The following is a 21,938-nucleotide window of genomic DNA, read 5'->3' on the forward strand; positions in this document are numbered from 1 at the left end:
AATCTCACTACCTCTATACCTCAACCCACTGAATAATTTCAATCAAAGCTCAGACGGTGGGGCACCTGGGTGGCTCAGTGGGTTAAAGCCTCTGCCTTCAGCTCAGGTCATGATCCCAGGGTCTTGGGATCGAGCCCCGCATCGGGCTCTCTGCTTAGCAGGGAGCCTGCTTCCTCCTCTCTCTCTTTCTGCCTGCCTCTCTGCCTACTTATGATCTCTGTCTGCCAAATAAATAAAAAATAAATAAAATCTTTAAAAAACAAAAAAAAGCTCAGACGGCATGGGATTTCATCTGCGAATTCTTTTTAACATCATTCTCCTTACGGAACTATACTGTTTTCATCACAGCCCCCCAATTCAACAATCATCCTTTGCTACCACTAAGTTTCCGGTCAATGTCAGTATTTTCATGATTCGCTTATACATCATTTTTTGCTTTTATTTACATTTTTTTTAAAGATTTTATTTATTTGACAGAGATCACAAGTAGGTAGAGAGGCAGACAGAGAGAGAGAGGAAGGGAAGCAGGCTCCCCGCTGAGCAGAGAGCCCGACGCGGGGCTCGATCCCAGGACCCCGAGATCATGACCTGAGCCGAAGGCAGAAGCTTTATCCCACTGAGCCACCCAGGCGCCCCTACATTTTTTTTTTAATCAGGATAGACATAGGCCAAACATTCTGATTAATTAGCATGTTTCTTAAGCCTCTTTTAAACTAGTTTCCCTCTGTATTCCCTTCTTTTTTTCTATTTTGCTTTGTCGTAGATTTTTGGAATTGTTTTGTTAAAATCTTAAGTGTTTAACTTGGTTTTTCAACCAATCCTTACAATCTTTTATTACCACTGGTCTACATCTAGATCAAGTTCCAATCCAATCATATCCTAAATGTGGTCTTTTTTAAATTCGTCCTAAAATTCTTTGATATTTGTCCCTTCAGGCAGAGCAGCTTAATTTCACTCCCTTTGAGGCTACATCTGACTTAGACTCATTCCTAATGAGGAGAATACACTGGGAGTGAAGGTGTGTATTTTCAAGGCTAAAGACTACAAAGGCTCTGTGGCTTTCTCCTTGCTCTCTCCAGCAGGGGATCGCTGATCTTGGAGGGAGCCAGCGGCCATGCTGTGAGGACCCTCAGGCAGTTCTCAGAGAGCTCCATGCTGAGAGGAAGGGAAGCCTCCTTCTAACAGGGGAGTAAGTAAACTCCAGCCCTAGTTGAGCCGCCCTTGTGGAATGGAACCTCATGAAAGACACTGAGCCACAACTCTCTGGGGTTCCTCATCTACATAGACAGTCAGACAATAAATGTTTACTGCTTTAGGCTGTGGAGTTTTGAGGTGATCTGTTACACAGCAGTGGGTAAGTAAAAGCACACACCCTTCTTCAGGGTTCATGCTCTCACTTCCTTCAGGCCTTTGCTTGAAGGTCATCATCTCAGTAGGATTTTCCCTGACAGCCTATTAAGATCACCAGAGCCCCCATGCCGTCCTACCCTGCACCCACCCAGCACTCCTGGCCCCTCACTACAATTTTCACCACAGCAATTGTCATAATGGTTTAATTACACCAAGTGCAATTGTCTCCCTCTTTGGAGACCCTAAACTCCAGGAAAACACACATTTTGTTTATCTGCTCATTCTGTACCGAGCATGTGTAGGACCTAGCATGTGCTCAGTTAACAGCTTGGGGAATAAAGGATCAAGACTGAAGGGCTTCAGATGCCACAGAATGAGTAGAACACTAAATACACATTTTGATATTTTAGCTATCTTTAGGTCTACAAGCACCTCAAGGGGGCTTAATCAATCTCCTCCCTCAGTAGATTAAAGTAACACAAAACCTTGAAACTCCCCTAAAGTAGGCAATCTTAAAAAAAAAAAAAGCTAACTTAAGAATTGTTACATCTCCCAAAAGCAGCAGAAAAATGGTCCCATCATAGGTGTTCTTCGGCAGTTTGATTAAATAGGGTTTCAGGTGATTCGGTCATTACCTAAAATCATCCACAGGCCAGTTGCCCCCCTGCCTTTGCATCCCTCGAAAGTTACAGCTCATCAATCATTTCAAAAGTTCCTTAAAAGCAGAACTGGATCGTGTACCTCTTAGTACCCCTTGCAGTGCCCAGCTAACAGGGCAAGCTATAAAAGTTTATTAAGAAACTGTCAGAATTGCTAGTGCCTCAGGCTATCCCATCTCCTTACCCAAAAGCACACTGGAGGCACACCCACGCACACACACCCTGTAACAACACCAGGGTAAAAAGTGTCTTCATTCAGCAGATGAAGGCTCTGAAGCAAATTTATCTACTGACTTATTTTTCCAAAGCCGTGTTTGAGCTGAAACCTTAGCCACCTCTTTGACTCACAACATTCTTGTCTAAATTATACGGCTGCTACCAAAAAAAGAAAGAAAAAGTTCCTCCTTTATCTGACTTCTGACATATGGTTCTTACTAACAATCTATATATACACATCACAGAGGGTCAAACTGTAACAGGAGACGGTGATATTCAAGATGAATACTATCGCTTGTAAATTACTTCACAGTTTATGTAAGTAGTAACGCAAGAAAAAAATAATTGCAATGCACAGTAACCTGACTCTTGATTGCCAAGGCATGGCTCTACGTGGAATTGTTCTTTGTTTTTAAGATCCAGACCAATGCTGGAAGAGAGATATCTAGCTAGGAGATCATCAAAGCTTTGTTTCATTTCAAGGACACACAGTTCCATCCATGTTCGGCCCAAAAAAGCACCATTATCTTTTTAGAGAAAAGGTCAGTAAAGCACAGCTCAAAGGCCAAAGCTGGCCCACAGCCTGTTTTGGATGACCCACAAGCTACGAATTCTTATACGCTTACATTCTTTTAATGATTGAGGGGAAAAAAAAACAAAAGAAGAATATGGGGTGACATGTGAAATTTATATGAAATTCAAATTTCAGTGTCTATCAATAAGTTTTATTGGATCAGTCACACCCGTTCATTTACGCGTCATCCGTGGCCGCATCTACAACAGCAGAGTTGAGAAGCTACAACAGAAGCCATCACAAAGCTGAAAATATTTATTACCTGACCCTTTGCAGAAAAAGCTACCACCCTCTACTTCAGGGCACAGATGCCGAGTCCTAACTGCCTCTACCTAAACCCTAACATGTGTGAATATTATCCATTTATTAAGGGTTACATATTACATAACCGCTCTGTACAGCCTCAGTTTCCATATCTGTAAAATGGGGTTCATCATAGTACCCACCTTATGGGGTCCCTGTGAGTTGTAATTCAGAATACAGGCAAAGCACTTGAAAGAGTCCCTGACACAGAGTGGAGCCAGGACTACGGATTCGCCGGACCTGGCCAATCCTTGTCGCGGGCTGCGTTCTCCAAAGGAAATGCTAGCAACGTGGTCAGCTTTCCAACTAGCCCCCGCATCTGCTTATCACCATAGAACAGAAGGACAAGAAGATTAGAGAGAAAAATGAAAGAAAAAACAGAAGGGTGAGGAGGGAAGAAGAAGAAAGAGGAAAAAGTATGAGGACCCCACTCAGGTTGGGACAGTAGGTGGCCTACTTGAAGGGGAAGTATAAATTAGGGTAATTTCATCTATACTAGCAGATTAAATAACTCCTGTGGGCTGCCTGGATACCAGTCACCATGTGGAAGCTGTCTCCAGGGGGGGAAGTATTCCAAATTCCCAGCAATGACTTACAAATGAACCGCTGGGTCAAGCCCATTTTCAAGTGGAGAACTTCCTGTATTTTACATTCCTAGACAAATGACAAGTGAGAGTTGCAGTACATTCTGTGTCTTGTTATCCTGTGAGGAGCTAATTAGAAGGAAACAATGGATGTAAGGCCGCTGGGCGGTGAGGACTGCTCCCCCCCCCCCCCCCCCCCCCCCCCCCCCCCCCCCGCCACTCAGAAGAGGGCGGGGATAAGCAGTCTTATCCAGGAGTCCTCATTGTGTGCAGAATGGCACTTACTTCCAAACGCTAAGAAAAAACCAAGTTCCCATAAATAGAACACAAGCTCATTCACCAAAAATGGACCTGGGTGGCAACTGGGTTGTATACATGGTGTTACTAGAAGAGACACTTAACCTGCTACCGAGGTTGAGAAATGCTCTTTCCCAGGGTTCCCGCTCACTTGAATACCTTCTCTGAGCAGTGCAGCGTTCCTGCCATTTCCATGTGTCTTTGCAAACTTCCCTCCTGTTTCTCTTCTTAAATTATTTCAAAACTCTAGACAATTCCCCCACCCCGCTAAAAAAGAAGAATTTTTTAACTCAGGACTGCATCACAAATAGCTATCTTTGTTATCCTTGTCCCACCTTGATTCCCCGAGTCCTCTCTAAGGCTTTGGTTTATGTTTATGGTCAGTCTTCCCTGCAGAGACTAAACACACCCACCAAACATGTTTAAGAGACTTGATGTGTAAACCTTAAGGCAAGAGAAGACATTATTATCCAAGTGATTTCAGCAAATTGTGCAGAACAAGCAGAGTGACTGAAAGCAATGCATCCAGGACAATAATGAAGGTGCTCCTGAGCGGAGGCAAGCTGAAACACTCACTGAGAATGAATCTGCTGGGACAGTCCCACTGAAGGCTTTGGCTTGAGGGTCAAGGTCATCTGGGCCACGGGACTGACTCGCGGTAGACTGTCTGCCTTCTTCAGCGAAGTGCGCTTTGCTGCTTGCTCAGGAGGGACCCAAGAGGAAGCAGCCCCGGGACTCTGCCCTCCAAAGCCTGGTGACGAGGTGTCCTGGGCAGCTATGGTTTCACAGGCTTTGCCCTTGGTCCCCGGTTTACACACACAGAGTTGAGGCCGGAGACACATCCCTCCATTCTGGCACGGTGGAACACAGCTTGCTGCAGAAAGACAACAGAAGACACGACTTTGAAGAAAAGCTTTGTAGGGGCACCTGGGTGGCTCCGGGGGTTAAAGCCTCTGCTTTCAGCCCAGGTCATGATCTCTGGGTCCTGGGATCGAGCCCCGCATCAGGCTCTCTGCTCAGCGGGGAGCCTGCTTCTCCCCTCTCTCTCTGCCTACTTGTGATTTCTCTCTGTCAAATAAATAAATAAAATCTTTAAAAAAGAAAAGTTTTGCAGACTTCACAAAATTCTTCCAAAGCCTTCACATTAGCACCAGTATTTATCCCCCCAAAAAATAAAACTGTATTTAAAAACATGATGGAGGGGCACCTGGGTGGCTCAGTCAGTTAAGCGGCTGCCTTCGACTCAGGTCATGATTCCAGGGTCCTGGGATCGAGCCCCACATCAGGCTCCCTGTTTAGCAGGAAGCCTGCTTCTCCCTCTCCCACTCCCCCTGCTTGTGTTCCCTCTCTCACTGTGTCTTTCTGTCAAATATATAAAATCTTTTAAAAAAATTAAAAAAAAAACAAACCACGATGGAGGGGTGCCTTAGTGGCTTGGTTGGTTAAGCTTCTAGCTCTTGTTTGGGCTCAGGTCATAATCTCAAGGCTGTGCGCTCAAGCCCTGTGTCAGGAACATGATTAAGGTTCTCTCTCTCTGTCCTTCTCCCACCACCACTCACACTGCCTCTCAAAAACAAAAAATACTTTTAGACAAAACAAGATGGCAATGACAACAATGACGATAGCTCATATTTATTAATGACTTTCTCTGTGCTAGGCACTGTTCTCATGAGGTATCGACGAATTTAATCCCCCAGCAATTACTGTAAGTAGATGTTTTATTTTGCCTATTTAACTGTTGGAAGAAACAGACACCCAGGGGTTATGTAACTTGCCAAAGGTCACACGATTGTGAGTAAACAGAAGAGCTGGGAATTGAATCCAAGTGACCTGGCTACAACATCATCATTCCTAACCACTCTATCACAGTGCCGCTCAGAAATGCATCAGAAACAAAGGAAAAACTTAAGAAAATGCTTTGCCCTTCTTCTTAAACTGTGCTCTGTGTCAATTTGAGGTATCCAAATAAGACTCAGCAGAAAAACAAACAAACAAAACAAAACAAAAAAACAAGTTCCACCTCAAACCCCCAAAGGTGCAACAGACTTCATCTGACATAAGCTATCAGAGCTTGGAGTGACTGAGAAATGGAGTCCAACCCACTTTCTTGTTTTTACAGGGCAGAAGGATGCACAGATTGAGAAGCATCCAACGTACACTTTCATACTTTTGTTTGTAAAAGCCAGTGCCCTGTACACCATTCCTCATGTTACAAGGGAAGGCAACCAAAAAGAAACGAGCTCTTTATCTCCTATCCGATAGGATGCACGTATTCCGAATCACTGACCGGAGGTAAGTGGATTTCATCATAGGCGAGGTACTAGAGTTTAGCGGTTACGGACTTAAATTTTATTAGATATATTATGTTGATGTTATAGGCTGATGGACAGGATTCCTTCAGTTTCTTCTTTATGTGTCCAAAGGCTCTGATTTACGCCAACTGAATTTTTTATCAGTCCACTTTTAACTTTAACTCTTGGTCGTCAGGCAGATCACACTACAAATCTCCATAAAATTCAAAGCCGGATTCAGTCCACATGAATTTTTACAAAATAGATGAGGGACATGAACCAGAGGAGGCTGAGTAATGGAGAAGCCGAATGACCAAGACCTAAAAGCCCTTCAACCTCCTGATCCTCTATAAAAGAGAGAAGATACTTTTCCCATCGTCCTACAATATGATTCATATTAGTTATAGCAAATAATGATAAGAAATGACCATCAAGTGTCAGAATACTAGGCTGACAAATTTTCCAAAAGTGGAAAAGGATTCTTAAAAAGCAAAGAAAAACGCAGTCAACTCCTTTGATGACCTTGGGGAAAGTTATTTAACCTTGGCCTCTGCACCTGTACGTGTTTGGGGGGCAAGAAGAGGGCAGTAACTGCTTTTCTAAAATGGTCCTGAAGAGCTCTTACCAAATTAGGCTTCTAGAATTCAAAGCCCAAAACTATGCACTTCAGGGTTCAGGATTCTAACTTATCAGCATTTTCTTGGCCAACTGATGACCACTGGGTCCCTTCTCCGCCACGGTTATTTATGGAATGTCACAAGAATGGAAATGGGCTCCACCCAGAGAGAACAGAAGTAGCCACGAGGGAGAACAGGACTGGGCTTTCGAAGCTGTGCCTGTACCAGAGATCACCCCCTAGGCACTCTCACGTACACATTCTCTTCATGCTTTCAATTAGAAACATGTTTCATTTGAACATCTGAGAATGATTTCCGCTTCTCCTCCCAACCAAGGTGTACTGCAAACGTCCCCTCATCTAGCAGGAAGGCTGCACAGAGCAGCTGACAAAAGCTGGTACCTAGATAGAGGCCAATCGTGTCATCTTCCAAAATACCACTGAGAGTATACAACAAGAGCCTGCCTTTAGGAGGAGGACGTGGATGGATCGGAAGTAGAGAAGGGTAGAGATTTTTTTTAATTCTTCAAATTTGGTAGAGTACGGGAGGCAGGGAAAGAATTTTCAACAAATTTACAAAAAAAGTTCTACTGTAAGAGAAAGAACGTGTTATATAGTAGTGTTTCTGGATACACTATCACCCTTTTACAGTAAATGTTGAAAGTACAGCAAGGAGAACGACTAGACAATGTTCTCTTCCACCTACCCCAGGAAGGTTCTAGAAGCAGCTTCCTGGAGCACGCAGACATTGGGGGCTGGCTCAACCTGGGGCGGGGAGTTCGGGGGACACAGTCCCTAATTGCCAAGATACGCCCCTCACCTGACATGAAAAGACAAGCAAAACTCATGTCTTGCAACCACATTTTATCAAGCCATTTTTCCTTGGAACTAGGACCTCACGCAGGCGTGGTTCTCGCTTCCCAAAGCGTGGTGCCTGGACCAGCAGCCGCATGCGTAGCCCTCTAGAAATGCACATTCTCGGGCCGCCCCAGGGCCCGCAAATCGGAAACGGCAGTCCAGCAGTCTGACTGTCTTCTACATGAGGCAGATGCATCGTCAAGTGTGAAAACCACGGACAGACATCAAGTGTTTGGAAACTGGCACTCTTCCACCAGCCAGTTTTTGAGGATTTTTTTCTAATTCCACTATCATTAGCATACAGTGTTATAGTATCTTCAGGTGTACAATATAGTGGCTCAACAATTCCTTACATTAGGAGGTATATTTTTATAAGGGCAAATTTGGTGTTTTCACATATAGTTGCATTTATTTTATTGAATTCTTGCTGTGATAAATCTGTTTTACATTGTTGCCCTTTTATTTTTAATGCAAAAAAAATTTAAAAACGTCCCCTAGGACCAAATTCCCAAGATGATTATAGGTCCCTTCCAAAAGTTTGTCACCATTTACTTCCAATGTAAAAATCTGTAGGCAATGTAAAAAAACGGTTATTCTGGGACACCTGGGTGGCTCAGTGGTTTAAGCCGCTGCCTTCGGCTCAGGTCATGATCCCAGGTTCCTGGGATCGAGTCCCGCATCGGGCTCCTTGCTCAGCGGGGAGCCTGCCTCTCTCTCTGCCTCTGCCTGCCTCTCTGCCTGCTTGTGTTGCTTTCTCTCACTCTCTTTCTGACAAATAAATAAATAAAATCTTTAAAAAAAAAAAAACGGTTATTCTAACCAAGGCACTCAAGTATGTGGAATATTATAAATAAATGTTACAGAAGCACTTTTAAAATACTTTTTCCACCAGTGGATTCTGCACTGGCCCAGCCAAAAGTGGTTCAACACAATGAGTAAACACTACATCAAGATCTTACCAGCAGCTTGGGCCTTGGTTCTCAGGCTTAGCCGCACATTAGAATCGCCTGGGGAGCTTTTAAAACTCTCAAAACCCAAGGCTAACGCCAGGCTCTGAACCAAAATCTCTGGGAGAGGGGCCCAGACATCAGTTCTGGTTTTTGCTTTTTGCTTTTTTAAAGTCTCCAGGTAATTGCAAGATGTGCAGCCAAACTTGAGCAAAATCCTAATCCAGACTTGCTGACAGACTGGGTTTCGTAAAATGCAGCTCTTTGGACTTTTTCTCCTTCATTCAAAAGCTTTCAGCATTGTTAGCTGCCCATGAGACACATTTAAGACCCTCTACACCTGCCCCGACCCCCTTCCTACCCCCACTGCCATCGGCCGGTCTCTGCAGAAGCCCACCACTCTTTGCTTCTGCACACAGTGCCCTGTCCTAAAACACAGGCCCCGCAAGCTCTGACTTGTGTAGAACGTCCTCCTTCCCTCTGAAGTCCTTCCCAAATGCCTGCCCACTCCTACCACAACCTGTTCATCGCCCAAACTCACATCCCCTCCCATCATTCCTATCACAGTCCCCATGTATGGCCGCACATCATTAATCATCTCCCAACAAGTTCTCTCATTTCCCAAACTACATTATCCACTGAGGTCAGGTAATTGGCTCATGCAGAACCTTCTGCAGCCTAGGACGGTAGCTTTAACTGCATCTTGGTCAACTAACTGGTGTGAAAGCAGCGCCACTCCTTTCCAAATTATGCTTCGATCCGAGGATCTCTCTAAAGAATATAATCCGTATGCTCCTAATCTGTTACATTACAACAGTCTAAACCTCCAGACTTCATTTGCATGTGGCATCTTTGATCAAATCTCCAATCCTCCAAAGACTTTTTTTTAAACAAAATCAGTATTCGAATATACTCTGCTAACGTAGAAGATCTGTAGTGGCATTTAAACAACATGCTCTTGGGTGCACCTGGGTGGCTCAGTCAGCGAAGCATCTGCCTTCAGCTCAGGTCATGATCTCAGGGTCCTGGGATGGAGCCCCACATCCGGCTCTCTGCTCAGTGGGGAGTCTACTTTCTTAAAGAAACGATTTCAGAAGCCCAAACCCAATGTGTTCCAAAAGAACTCTGAAGGGATGCGACTCTCCGAAACAAACTGGTGAAGGACTAACAGAAAAGAACGCCGTCACGATGCACTTAACAGTAAAAGCTGTGATAAGTTACTAAGCCTCCAGTGGAAAAGCGTGTTAAGGGGATTAGCCTAAGAAGCTCAGATGCAAAACAAACAAACAAAACCTTCTGTGAGGAGCCTGAACGGGGAGATGGTTCAGAGACCTACAGAATGTCCCCTGAACCTTCACCAGCAGGTGAAGCTGCACAGGCAGAGGACAGAACACCAGGAGGCCAGGACCTGTAGTGAGCAAATTCCCAATCCTGCCCCCACCAAAGTCAGGACATTCAGCAGGGTCCCCAGAATTAAACTCCTTTAAAGAGGATAGTAAGGGGGGCGCCTGGGTGGCTCAGTGGGTTAAAGCCTCTGCCTTCGGCTCAGGTCATGATCTCAGGTCCTGGGATCGAGCCCCACATAGGGCTCTCTGCTCAGCAGGGAGCCTGCTTCCTCCTCTCTCTCTGCCTGCCTCTCTGCCTACTTGTTATCTCTCTCTGTCAAATAAATAAATAAATAATCTTTAAAAAAAAAAAAAAGAGGATAGCAAGGGAGGTGGGTGGGGGGTGGGCTAGATGGGTGACAGGTATTAAAGGACACCTGGGGTGCCTGGGTGGCTCAGTGGGTTGAAGCCTCTGCTTTCAGCTCAGGTCATGATCCCAGGGTTCTGGGATGGAGCCCTGCATTGGGCTCTCTGCTCAGCATGGAGCCTGCTTCCCCCCCTCCCTCTCTGCCTGCCTCTCTGACTACTTGTGATCTCTATCAAATAAATAAATAAAATCTTTATATAAATAAGTAAAAAAATTAAAAAGGACACCTGATATGATGAGCACTGGATGTTGTATTTAAGGGCTGAGTCACTGAAGTCTATTCCAGAAACCAATACTGCACTGTAGTTTAACTAAAACGTAAGTTAAAAAAATAAAGAGGATAGGAAGACTTCAATGTTAATATCAGGCAAGAACAGTACATGAAAGGAAACTAACACACATATCAGTTAAGAACACAGATACAAAATACCTAAATAAAATATTAGTATTTGAAAAACAGAAGAGCAAGCAGAATTCCAGAAATACAGGATGGCTTTAATGTCAGCAAATCTTGTCTATGGAATTCCCCGTGTTAAAAAAATCAAACGAGAACTTATCCCAATGAATGCAGAAAGTCTTCCAATAAAATCCATCACTACTCATAATAACAAAAATTGTTAGCCAACTAGGAATACAAGGGGATTTCCTTGTTCTGGTAAAGAGGACCTACACCAAATCCCACAACAAACGGCATACCAAAACCTACAGCAAGTACTATAAGGAAGCTGTAGAGGCCTTCCTATCAAAATGGGAGACGTAAGGTCTAAATGCCTACCATAACCTCCAATAGCTAATGTTGTGTTGCAGGTTCCAGCCACCAGGACACATGAAGAAAAAGAAATGAAAGGTCTCAGAACCAGAAGGAAGACACAAGTTTATCATTATTTTCAATTTAAGTAAAATTTAAATTTAAGTAAATTTTCAATTTAAGTAAAATGTCTATGTAAATACAAAGACTCTACAAACTATTATAAGCGATAATGTGGAACTGGTTCAGAGATAAACAGATCAATACAGTGTAATATAAAGCTTAGAAATGGACGAAAACATAGAGTCTTGCGACAAGATGGCGACACAACAAATCTGTAGAAAAGCATTGGGCTACATAATGGCGTTGGAAAACAGACATTCATCTAGAAGAATTAAAATCTGAGCCCTACCCACATAAGAAATATACATTCTAGACCTTTAAAAACTTTAAATGAAAATGTGACAGAATCGCTTCATGATTTGTGGTAAGGAAGAATTTCTCAAACCTGAAACAGGAAGTAAAAATCAAAAAGGATTGATGAACCTGACTATATCCAGAGAGAGAGAATCTTAAGTAGACTCCACGCCCAGTCCAGACCCCAACGTGGGGCTCAATCTCACATCCTGAGATCACGACCTAAAGGAAAATCAAGAGTCAGATGCCTAACCAACTAAGTCACCCAGGTGCCCCAAACTTGACTAGAACATAATTTAAAAGACACTATATACAAAATTGAAAGACAAATGACAAAGGCACTTGAGATAGATTTAACAAAGGATATAACCAGATAGATCAAGAATTCCTAAAAATCAAAGGAAATGCCCCCCAAAATGGACAAAAGATATGAATTAGTTATTCACAGATCATGAAATGGGAGTGACAAATAAATGTGAAAAGATATTCAACTTCTCCCATTATCAGAGAACTGCAGACCAAAACAACATTGGGATGCAGTTCTACAGTCCAGAGACTGGCAGTAAGTCTGTCATCACCCAGTGTTAGCAAAGATATAGGGAAATAGGAACTCTTACATAATGCTCATGGGTTATTTTACATTCACCTCTGCAAAGAGCAGTTTGGCAGTATTCAGTAAGGTTCTAATGTGAAAACCCTAAGGGCTGGCAATTGCACTTCTAGACTGTCATGTACTCAAGCAATGTTCACTGCACACCATGAACAGTAGGAAAGTACTGACATTGATAAACTGTGGTATATTTGTACAATGAAACACTAGACACCAGGTAAAATCATGATCCAGGTCTACAGCCAGCCGCATGGAGGGATCTTGAAAATAACATTCACGGAGAAAGTAAATTACATGATGCTACTTTGTGATACTCTTTTTGACACGATCACAAGTATCCATGCAATTTTTAAAATATATAAAATGCTAATCATTTTTATAGACATAGGAAATCAACAAAAGCATAAAAATGTACTGGATTCACACTAAATTCGTGACAGTGATCACCTCCTAGAAGCAGAACAATACTAGAGAAGAAAATAAATCACTTTACTGGAGTTTTTTTCTTAAAGAAGGGTAGCAAAAAGACAACGAGCTTACCTATATAGCTGTGTGTAGTATATAAACTGGGATTTACGGCTGTACCCTTTGTACTTTTCTGCATACTTTAGTTTTCAAAATCAAAATAATTTTTAAAAAACAATGCGACAGAAGGCAATTAAGAACTGAAGGCAGTGAACACCTGTTCCTTACACAGGGGGTGAGGAGGGGCTCACGAGGACGAGGCAGGTCCGAGTCAGAAACTGCCGTCATGACAACGATGAGCTCAGACTGCAGAGCCTGGGCTTGCAGAAAACGGACATTAAGACACGGGTGAAGAGGACATACGACAAAATTTTACTGTATCCTGGAGGCCAGAGCAAGCTTCTGAAAACCCCTTTTTGTCATTTGAAACAAATTCTCAAGTTCTACCCTAAACAAATACTCGCCCATATCTTCCCTATTTGATTCCTACTCCGGTTGACAAGCAGATCCTAATGTTCTTTAAAAGTTCGACGATTGTATTTTTAGGAAATAACCCATGCCCTGAGGTTCAGCCTCTACTGCTTTTAATTCTAAAAAAGTAACTCTTCGTTATATTTAAAACTCGTCCCGGCCCACACAGGGCCAGCAGGATGACTCTCTACCCCCTCGCATTTCTCTCCATTCAAGTTGTAGCATGTCTCCTGCAAGCGTCCCGCAGAGAAATGTGAGTCTCACTGTGTCTTCTGTGATCAGAGACAGCAGGTGAGAAATGGCTTTGCTGTGTGTGTCTTCACAGTAATTCCCAGCTGCCCTTTGAAAGTATTCAACAACACTAAGTGATATCAGATCACAAGAAACATAGCATGAGGTCACACATTTTCGTCTAACTCTGTCTGCTCCTTGTACCGAACCCAAATAAATACTGTGTTTGCCTTGCAAATGTCTCTGGGTCAGCTTCCTCCGAATCCCTCAAGAGCAAAAAACATCAGCATAACATCCTGATGCCTTTTCTATCCAGCCTCATGGAATAATGAAGAATTCCCCATCACCGAATTTTCTGGTAGGTGAACCAAGCACCAACACATATACTAAACCTTGTGGGTTTTCATCTTTAGGGACACCCGTGAGAAGTACCTCAGGTAGGGGTGTGGGGGGGTGGGGAGCAGTGGTTTATGTGCATGTGTTCAGGTCCTCTTTCCAGGTCAGGATGCCAACTAGCCCGGCCTTTCTCCCCACTCTTTCCTATCCTGTTTGATTTTGTCATCTACTCTCTATCTCAAGTGACAACTTACCCAAGCAGACAGTCAGATGGTTGTGCAGACAGTCAGCACAAATTACACAGAACACAAGTCACAAAGGTTATGTGCAGAATTTCCTGGCTTTTTCAGGAGTTTAATGCCTTGATGTCAAGTACTGAGCTGCCATCTGCCTAATTCCCCGGGAGCTGTGTTCTGGAAGGTGGAAGTTCTGGAAGCCTGAGCTCAGCAGGAGTAGCTTGTTACTGTGTGATTTAATTTAAAATAGGTGGTCAGCAGAGGCCTAGCACAGTCCTCCTGATGCCATCAAGAATGGTGAAACCATTCATGGAATATAACGTAATTAAATCGCAAGTCATGTAATGAAAAACCACCAGCAGTTTTGCTGGGTTCTGTTTCTGGCCTTATTACTGCCATTTTATTAACGTTTCTTAACTTTTTTTTTTTAAAAGTCAGTGAGAAAAGAAAAGAAAGCAACGTTAAAGATCTACAGTTTAGACCATAGAAACATTTCATTTAAAATCGCAAAAGGAAGAGAAAGAACAGAAAAAAATTTTCAGGAAATGCTCTTACGTAGAAAAGATAAAAGGTGATCTTTAACAAATTAAGACCAAAATTGGGACGGAAAAAAAAGAAAGGAGGACAGAAACAGACAATGAAGACAAAAGAAAATGCAGTTAGTAAATAAACCTGTTGGGTAATGTCCAAATTATCAAAAGAAATACAAACAAAAATGAGGAGATACAATACTTGGCTAGTTTTTTTTTAAATCCCCTAAACGTATTAATATAAATAAAAGTATTATTTTCAGAAAGCAGTTTAACAATAGGTTTCAAATACTTCAGTAGCCTCGTTTCTAGAAATGTATTCTAATGGTCAAAAAAGGAAATAACTAGGCACATACATAAGTCAGCCACAGCAGTGTTATTTATGCCAACGAAAAATCCAAAAGAAGCAGCACACAGGTCAAGTATGCTATTACAACCGTTCAAAATTAGAATTTTGAATGTCATACTGTTAAGTTTTTTAAATGTGGATACTGTTACCATGAATAAAAATCCAATGTTATTTTGTGAGTTACTGACCACCTTCTCCAATAGTATAATTTTGTTTTGTGCACTAATGCTCATACATATGTGTGACAAACCTTGAGTTCTGTCACAAGTCTGTGACAAATCCTGAGTTCTACAGACTGTAAAATATTATGCACATATAGAGTATGATTATAATTGACATCTTTATAGTTCATTAGAAGGAAGACCACGTATTTCTAAGTAATAAATCTGTAATATGTTTCAATCCCATCATATTATCCTTCTTCACTCATTCACACATTAAGATCCACATCCTAGCGCTGTGCCAAGAACTATGGATAAAAAGATGAAGAGACAAATAGGCTCTCAAGGAGATCAGAGGCCAGTTAGGACAGATTAGTATTTAAAAAAAAAAATCACTGTACAGTTATGTGCTGGTACAAAAGGTATAGAAGGAATGAGAAATGAGGGGCCCTTATTGGGTAAATGACAAATATTTTGATGTATTATATCCAGGGGACCACAAAGAATACAAAGAATTCTTCGAATGGTTTGTTCCCTGGAGGAGCGAGAAAATCCCCCTGCCCAAGCTCACCTACAGATGGAAACAGAGGACACTGGGCTTTGGAGCCACACCGATCTGAGTCTGAACCACCCCAACCCTACACCCTTGCTGTGTGCCCTGTGACCAATTGCTAAGTTTGACCTGCGCCTTCTTGGTCCTTCACTGCACCAAACACTGAGTGGCAATCCTGCATTCCATTTTGTACCAGGCACTATCCTATGCTGCACACAAGAACATGCCATCTCCGCCCTGGGAAACTCATGGCCCAGGCAGAAGACTGACAGGAGCAGTGATTATCACTATTATAAGCGTTTCAAAAAGAGGATGGTACAGAGGGGGGCCCACCCATATGGGATTTAGGAGATGAGGAAAGACCTCCCTGAGATCATGAACTTAGGACCAGATCTGAAAGCTGAGAGAAGTGGGTAACATGTAGGCCTGGCCCTGGAGTGTGGGGCGAAATGTGAGCAAAGAAACCTGCCACAAGGCCATTAAGAAGCAAAATGCAGGGGCACCCGGGTGGCCCAGTCGGCTAGGCATCCAACCCTTGATTTCAATTCAGGTCATGATTTCTGGGGCCTGGGACCAAGACCCTCACTAGGCTCTGCACCAGCAGCATCTGCTTGAGGATTCTCTCTCTGCCTCTCCCTCTGTCCCTCCTGGCCTCATTCTCTCCCTCCCTCCCTCCCTCTCTCTCTCTCTCTCTCTCTCTCTCTCGCTCTCAAATAAATAAATAAATAAATCTTCAAACAAAAACAAAATGAAGATTTTAATGAATCAAGATAAAAATGGACTCTGCTGGCCCCAGAGCAACTTTTCATTAGAGATCAGGCTCAGCATGGTGAGGAAGGAATTATGAGCTATTCTTAAATCCATGTGTCCAGTACTCTGCCACAGTACGGTTTACTGTGACCAGCAGAGAGGTTATCCCGCACATCAGGAACACAACTCTGATGCCCGTCATCCTCCGTTTAACCTACCGCTGCTCCAGATGCCCCAGTCACCCCAGGAATAGGTGAACGAGAGGCATGCAGGGAGACAAGCCAGTTCTCATGCTGCCAACATGACTGTCCACAGGTACAGACCTTCTGTACAGCGATCAGCCATATTGTCGGATTCAGACCTGCAAACACTAGTGCCTGTTTGGTTTGTGTTTTGCTATCCCTAACCTAGGAAATCGGATACCCAAATACGGCCACCGCAGTATTACAATCACCTTAGTAGTACAAAATAGAAATATCTTACCCATAACAACAAAGTCATGGAATGTGATGTCATTAAAAAACAATGTTTCCAAGACATTTTTAATGGCATGGAATAAAAAGAAATATATTAAAAAGTTCCTACTTGCTCTGGAACGCACTCCAGTCAGCTTTGCACCTCTCCCTGTCCACTGAACTGGATCTTGTCAGAGTTGCCTGTGGCCTCTGGGCTGCCCATCTAATGGGCTTTCTCGTCCTTGGCCAAGAGCAGCCAGTGCTCTGATCCACAGTGGATCAGTCCCTCCTTCCTCACCACCCTCTTCCCTTAGCAGAGAGGTCATACACCGCCAGCCCCTCAGTCCCCCTCTGGCTATTTCTCCCCTTCCTGGCCTCTGCTGAAAATACCCAAGGCTTGCTTGGTCCTTGGACCCTTCTCCTGGTGATCTCATCCAGGGCCGCGGCTCCGATTTCCACGGAGACTGTGCCTAAAGTTAGATCTAGGCCAGGTCCTTCTATCTGAACTGCAGAGATCCCTGTTCAACTGCCGCATCGACAGCTCCACGTGGAGAGCTAACAGACTTCTCAACCCAAGCATAGCCTGGCTCCCCTGCCCCACCCACCCCAAACTCCACAAGAGGCCCCCCTTCAGCATTCATCTCCTTGGAAAGCACCACCATTCACCAAGGTGCTCACCGAGTGCATGAGTTTGCTGGGGTGCTATCACCAAGTGCCACACTGGATGGCTGGAACAACAGAAAGTCATCGTCTCAGCTCTGGAGACAGGAGTCGGAGACCAAGGGGTCAGAGCGGCTGGTTTCTTCTGAGCGGTGAGAGAATCTGTCCCACTTCTTCTCCCCTTGCTCCTGGTAGTCTCAGGCATTCCTGGCTTAGAGAAGCTGCTAGGAGAAGCTCTCTATGCCGTCACGTCTCCCCTCTCTGAGTGTCTGCGTCCAATTACCCCTTTCATAAGGTCACTGGTTATACTGGATTCGCCACCCCCCCACCCCAGTAGGACCTCTTCTTAACCGATCCCACCTCCAGTGATAATTTTCTCAAAGGGGGTCACATTCTGGGAACCTGGAACTTGGGACCTCCACAAGGGAACTAGAACAGGGTAATAATTCAACGCGTCACACCCAACTGACATATTTGAGTCTTCTCTTTATCTCATACCACACATCTAATCCATCTCAAACCCTGGGAGCCTGACCTTTTGATACATCCTGAATGTAACCATATCTCACCACCTTCCCTCAAACCCTTCCTCCAGCCACCTTGTCCCCTGCAGTCTGTGCTCACCAGGACAGCCAGGGGGATCCTGTTAGAACCAAAGGTTATTAGAACATCACCCCTCTGCTCCAAACCCTCCATAGCTTCCATCTCACCCATGCTAAGCCCTTATTTCTATGGCTGTGAGTCTCCGCCACATGTCCCTCAGCATTTCCCGGCACTCCTGGAGCGCCATACTCCCAGCACACCAGCTTCCACTGCAGGGCCCTTGCACTGGGTGCACCCCACTCAGGATGTCCTCCCCCAGACAGTACAAGCTGCCTTCCTCACGTCACATAGCCTCCCCCGTGACCAGCTGCTCCCAAGCAGCAGCCTCTGGGCCTCTCTCTAGTCCCTTCCTCTGCCTCCTATTTCTTCAAAGCACTTATCCCTACCAGACATTTCTCTATTCATTGTCTGTTCTGTTCTTCCCTCCACGGCAAGACAGACTATTTTAGTCACTACTCCTTCCCCCAAGGCCTAGAAAAAAGTCTGGCACATAGGAGATAATAATTGTTGAAAAAATGAACACATGAATAAAGGCTGGGAAGAAAAACATACCTGAATGTGAACATGATTTATTTACCTATGAGTGGTAATATTATATGTTATTAATTTTGTTTATGCCATATTATACTTTCCAGATTTTCAAAAATAACCTGTTGTTTTATAGTATGGCAAAAATTAACAATACTTTTTGGAAAAGAAATGTTAGTTCACTTAAGGGCTTGTTTAAACATGCTTAAATGTTTAAGGGCTGTAATTTCCACAATTGAAACAGTACGTGAGACAGAGCACCAAACATGAGACTTTATGGTAACTGTACTATATTGGAACTTACACTTTTTACTTTAAAACTTATTCTTAGTATACTATGATTGGGTAATAGGTCTTGTTCTATTATTAACATGTTTAATCTGTTTGAAAAGCTGACTTCTTTTATTTTCATCAACCAAATATCTTAAACAGAACTTTTTTTGAAAAATCAGAGCAATAAAAAATGAGTTTTATAAGGCCAAAACGACTGCCAACATGAGACTGGAGTATCTGAAACTTGGATTAAAATAAAGGGAAAAAAAAAAAGACTAAGAAAACTTTACTTTGATTACAGAGTATCATGTAGTAGTAAAGAACCCACCAAAGCCAGAAGGCCCAAACCAAGCCCCTCTGAGATGGTGACTAGCTGTGTATCTTTGGGTTTGTCCCCATGACCGTTTTGGCAACTCAGTTTTCCCATCTGTGAAATGGGAAAGAGAAAAAAAAAAGAGCTTTTTTTTATATTAAATTATTAAATATATTAATTTAATATATTAAATATTGATTGACTATAACCAAGCCCACTTAAAACAGCACCTGGTTCAGAGCAGCACTAAACAGGTGTCAGCTATTAATGTTCTTACCCTATGTACCAAATTCAACCCACGTGTCCCCAAAATGGCCTTCAAGGAAGCTTTTAAGAAACAGATCAGGGACGCCTGGGTGGCTCAGTTGGTTAAGCAGCTGCCTTCGGCTCAGGTCATGATCCCAGCGTCCTGGGATCGAGTCCCACATTGGGCTCCTTTCTCGTCAGGGAGCCTGCTTCTCCCTCTGCCTCTGTCTGCCTGTGCTCTCTCTGACAAATAAATAAATAAAATCTTTAAAAAAAAAAGAAACAGATCATATCTCTATCTGGGATATAATTTTATTTCTACTATTAGAACTTTACATTTACCTAAAACAAAACAGCCTTTCAGAATGGATTAAATATAAGCAACTACCTTTTTTTTTCCTTTCTCTCCCATACTTAATCATCCAGATTAAGGATGGCAACAAAGTGACAGCATCATTAGGCTAGAATATTACATAATTGTTCTCATATTTACAAACTAATTTTCTTAAGTGAATAAAGAATCATGGCTACACGAGTGACACAGAGTCTTTAAAAATTACCATACATAGGGGCGCCTGGGTGGCTCAGTGGGTTAAAGCCTCTGCCTTCGGCTCAGGTCATGATCCCAGGGTCCTGGGATTGGGTCCCACATCGGGCTCTCTGCTCGGCGGGGAGCCTGCTTCCCTCTCTCTCTCTCTCTGCCTGCCTCTCCGTCTACTTGTGATCTCTCTCTGTCAAATAAATAAATAAAATCTTTAAAAAAAAAAAATTTAAAAATCACCATTTATTTTGACAGCATTTCTTAAAGTATGTTAGGGGTTTACGTAACCAAGGAAGGGAAGACCCTGGAAGACACAGCCCAAGCCAGGCCAGAGCCTTCCCTCGCTAAAATAAAAACACTTGCAAATGTCACTGATGCCCGAGCATCATGACAGAACGCAAACATCAGACAGGCTGTGGACACGGCCCCTGATACAGAGACCATGGTAATTCAGTTCTTGTATCCTGCACAGAAGAGGTCAAGCCTCATGGTGAACTCTAAGGCCATTCCTCTAACGGAAAGAAGCTGCCCAGCAGATGTATTTGTAAATAATTAGTCCTTCTCTTACTGTGAAATGTGATAGAAGTATTTTCAGCATTGAAGCGGAAATAGAACTGTGGACTCTGAGGGTTCATCAGTAAGCAGCTGAAAGGAGCAAGCAAAAGCGCTCTTTTCAAAACCTTAATATATAAAATCAAAAATTGTTTAGAGGGCATTCTCATTTACAAAATCCTTCTGGAGAAATTAGTTTAGTGGCTCCTTTTACCCATACGGTGGGCCTGCCTTTCCATCTGCATCTAAATTGTCTTTTAACTTAAGTGATCTCTAAAGTCTCTTCCATAATCTGTCACCTCTGATCAGAAGTAAAAACTACGTCATTAGGAAACACATTTAAATAATTATTAAAAGGATTATTTTTTAGAAGTCGTCAATTTCATTTCCCTCTAAAACATTATGCAGACTTATTAAGTGAGGATAACTGGGTGTTACTCTTTCCAAATTCTTAATGCTTTTGTTTTTCAGTAAATGGTCACAGAAGTTTTTAAAGATTTAATCAAAGTAATTCTATTGTTCAAAATATTCCATATATAACCAACTTCTATTAATAGTAATTTTGTTTGCCTCTGTTTTCTTAAAGTAGAACTGCTAAAATTTTTTTTTTCTTAAAGATTTTACTTGTTTATTTGACAGAGAGAGAGATCATAAGGAGGCAGAGAGGTAGGCAGAGAGAAGAGAAAGCAGGCTCCCTGATGAGCAGAGAGCCTGATGTGGGGCTTGATCCCAGGACCCTGAGACCATGACCTGAGCCAAAGGCGGGACTTAACCCAATGACCACCCAGGTGCCCAGGAACTGCTAAATTTTCTAATCTATTCTGGAAAAACCTAATAAAGAGAAAGAAAATAAGGAAATTTTACACAACAATTCTGGAAGCAGAGATTTTAATGAAGCAAAAAATACAATCATGAATTTCTCACACCCTATTTAGCAGACATGAAGTCATTTATTCTTAAGCCACAATCTCCTAAAAATAGTGTATTCCTAGTACCCATTTTTTTGTATTTTTCTTAGATTTCTTCCCATTGCTCATCACCAGCTCCTACTGTGATCAGCAGCAGGTTTCTGCGGAGTGGGAAGGAAGAAGAAAGAGAGAAAGGACTACTGTGGTTCTTTGTGGCAGCTAGTCTCTAAAGATGACCCCGAACAATTCCACCCCTCCTTAGTGGCAAATGCCTCTCCTCTCATCAAAAGGTGGAGATTATGCTCCCCTCTCCCCCAAATCTGAGCTGGGTCTATGACTGTTCCACCAAAGAAAGGCAGAAGTACCATTCTGTGACCTCTGAACCTGAGCACTAAAAAGGCCAGGAAGCAACACTTCTTCCATCTTGGAACCCAGCCACCAGGTTATGGGGAAGCCTAAGCAACCCCCTGGGAGAGACCCGGATGGAGGAGAACTGAGATCTCCAACCAACAACCCTTTCTGAGCTCCCAACCAGCCAGCCTCCAGCATCATCTT

The 21,938-nt window shown here is 43.1% G+C and overlaps 1 protein-coding gene across 7 annotated transcripts in view; it reads right to left on the minus strand.

Annotated features, from left to right (window-relative positions):
• LTBP1 (latent transforming growth factor beta binding protein 1) overlaps positions 1-21,938 on the minus strand; it is a 405,463-nt gene that overhangs the window by 355,235 nt on the left and 28,290 nt on the right. For all 7 annotated transcript variants that reach the window (XM_047745652.1, XM_047745654.1, XM_047745653.1 and 4 more), the window contains exon 3: positions 4,560-4,857. In XM_047745652.1, coding sequence (XP_047601608.1) covers positions 4,560-4,857 — 298 coding nt within the window. The remainder of the gene's footprint in view (positions 1-4,559; positions 4,858-21,938) is intronic.

Source organism: Lutra lutra, chromosome 9 (genome assembly GCF_902655055.1).
Source record: "Lutra lutra chromosome 9, mLutLut1.2, whole genome shotgun sequence".
NCBI lineage: Eukaryota > Metazoa > Chordata > Mammalia > Carnivora > Mustelidae > Lutra > Lutra lutra.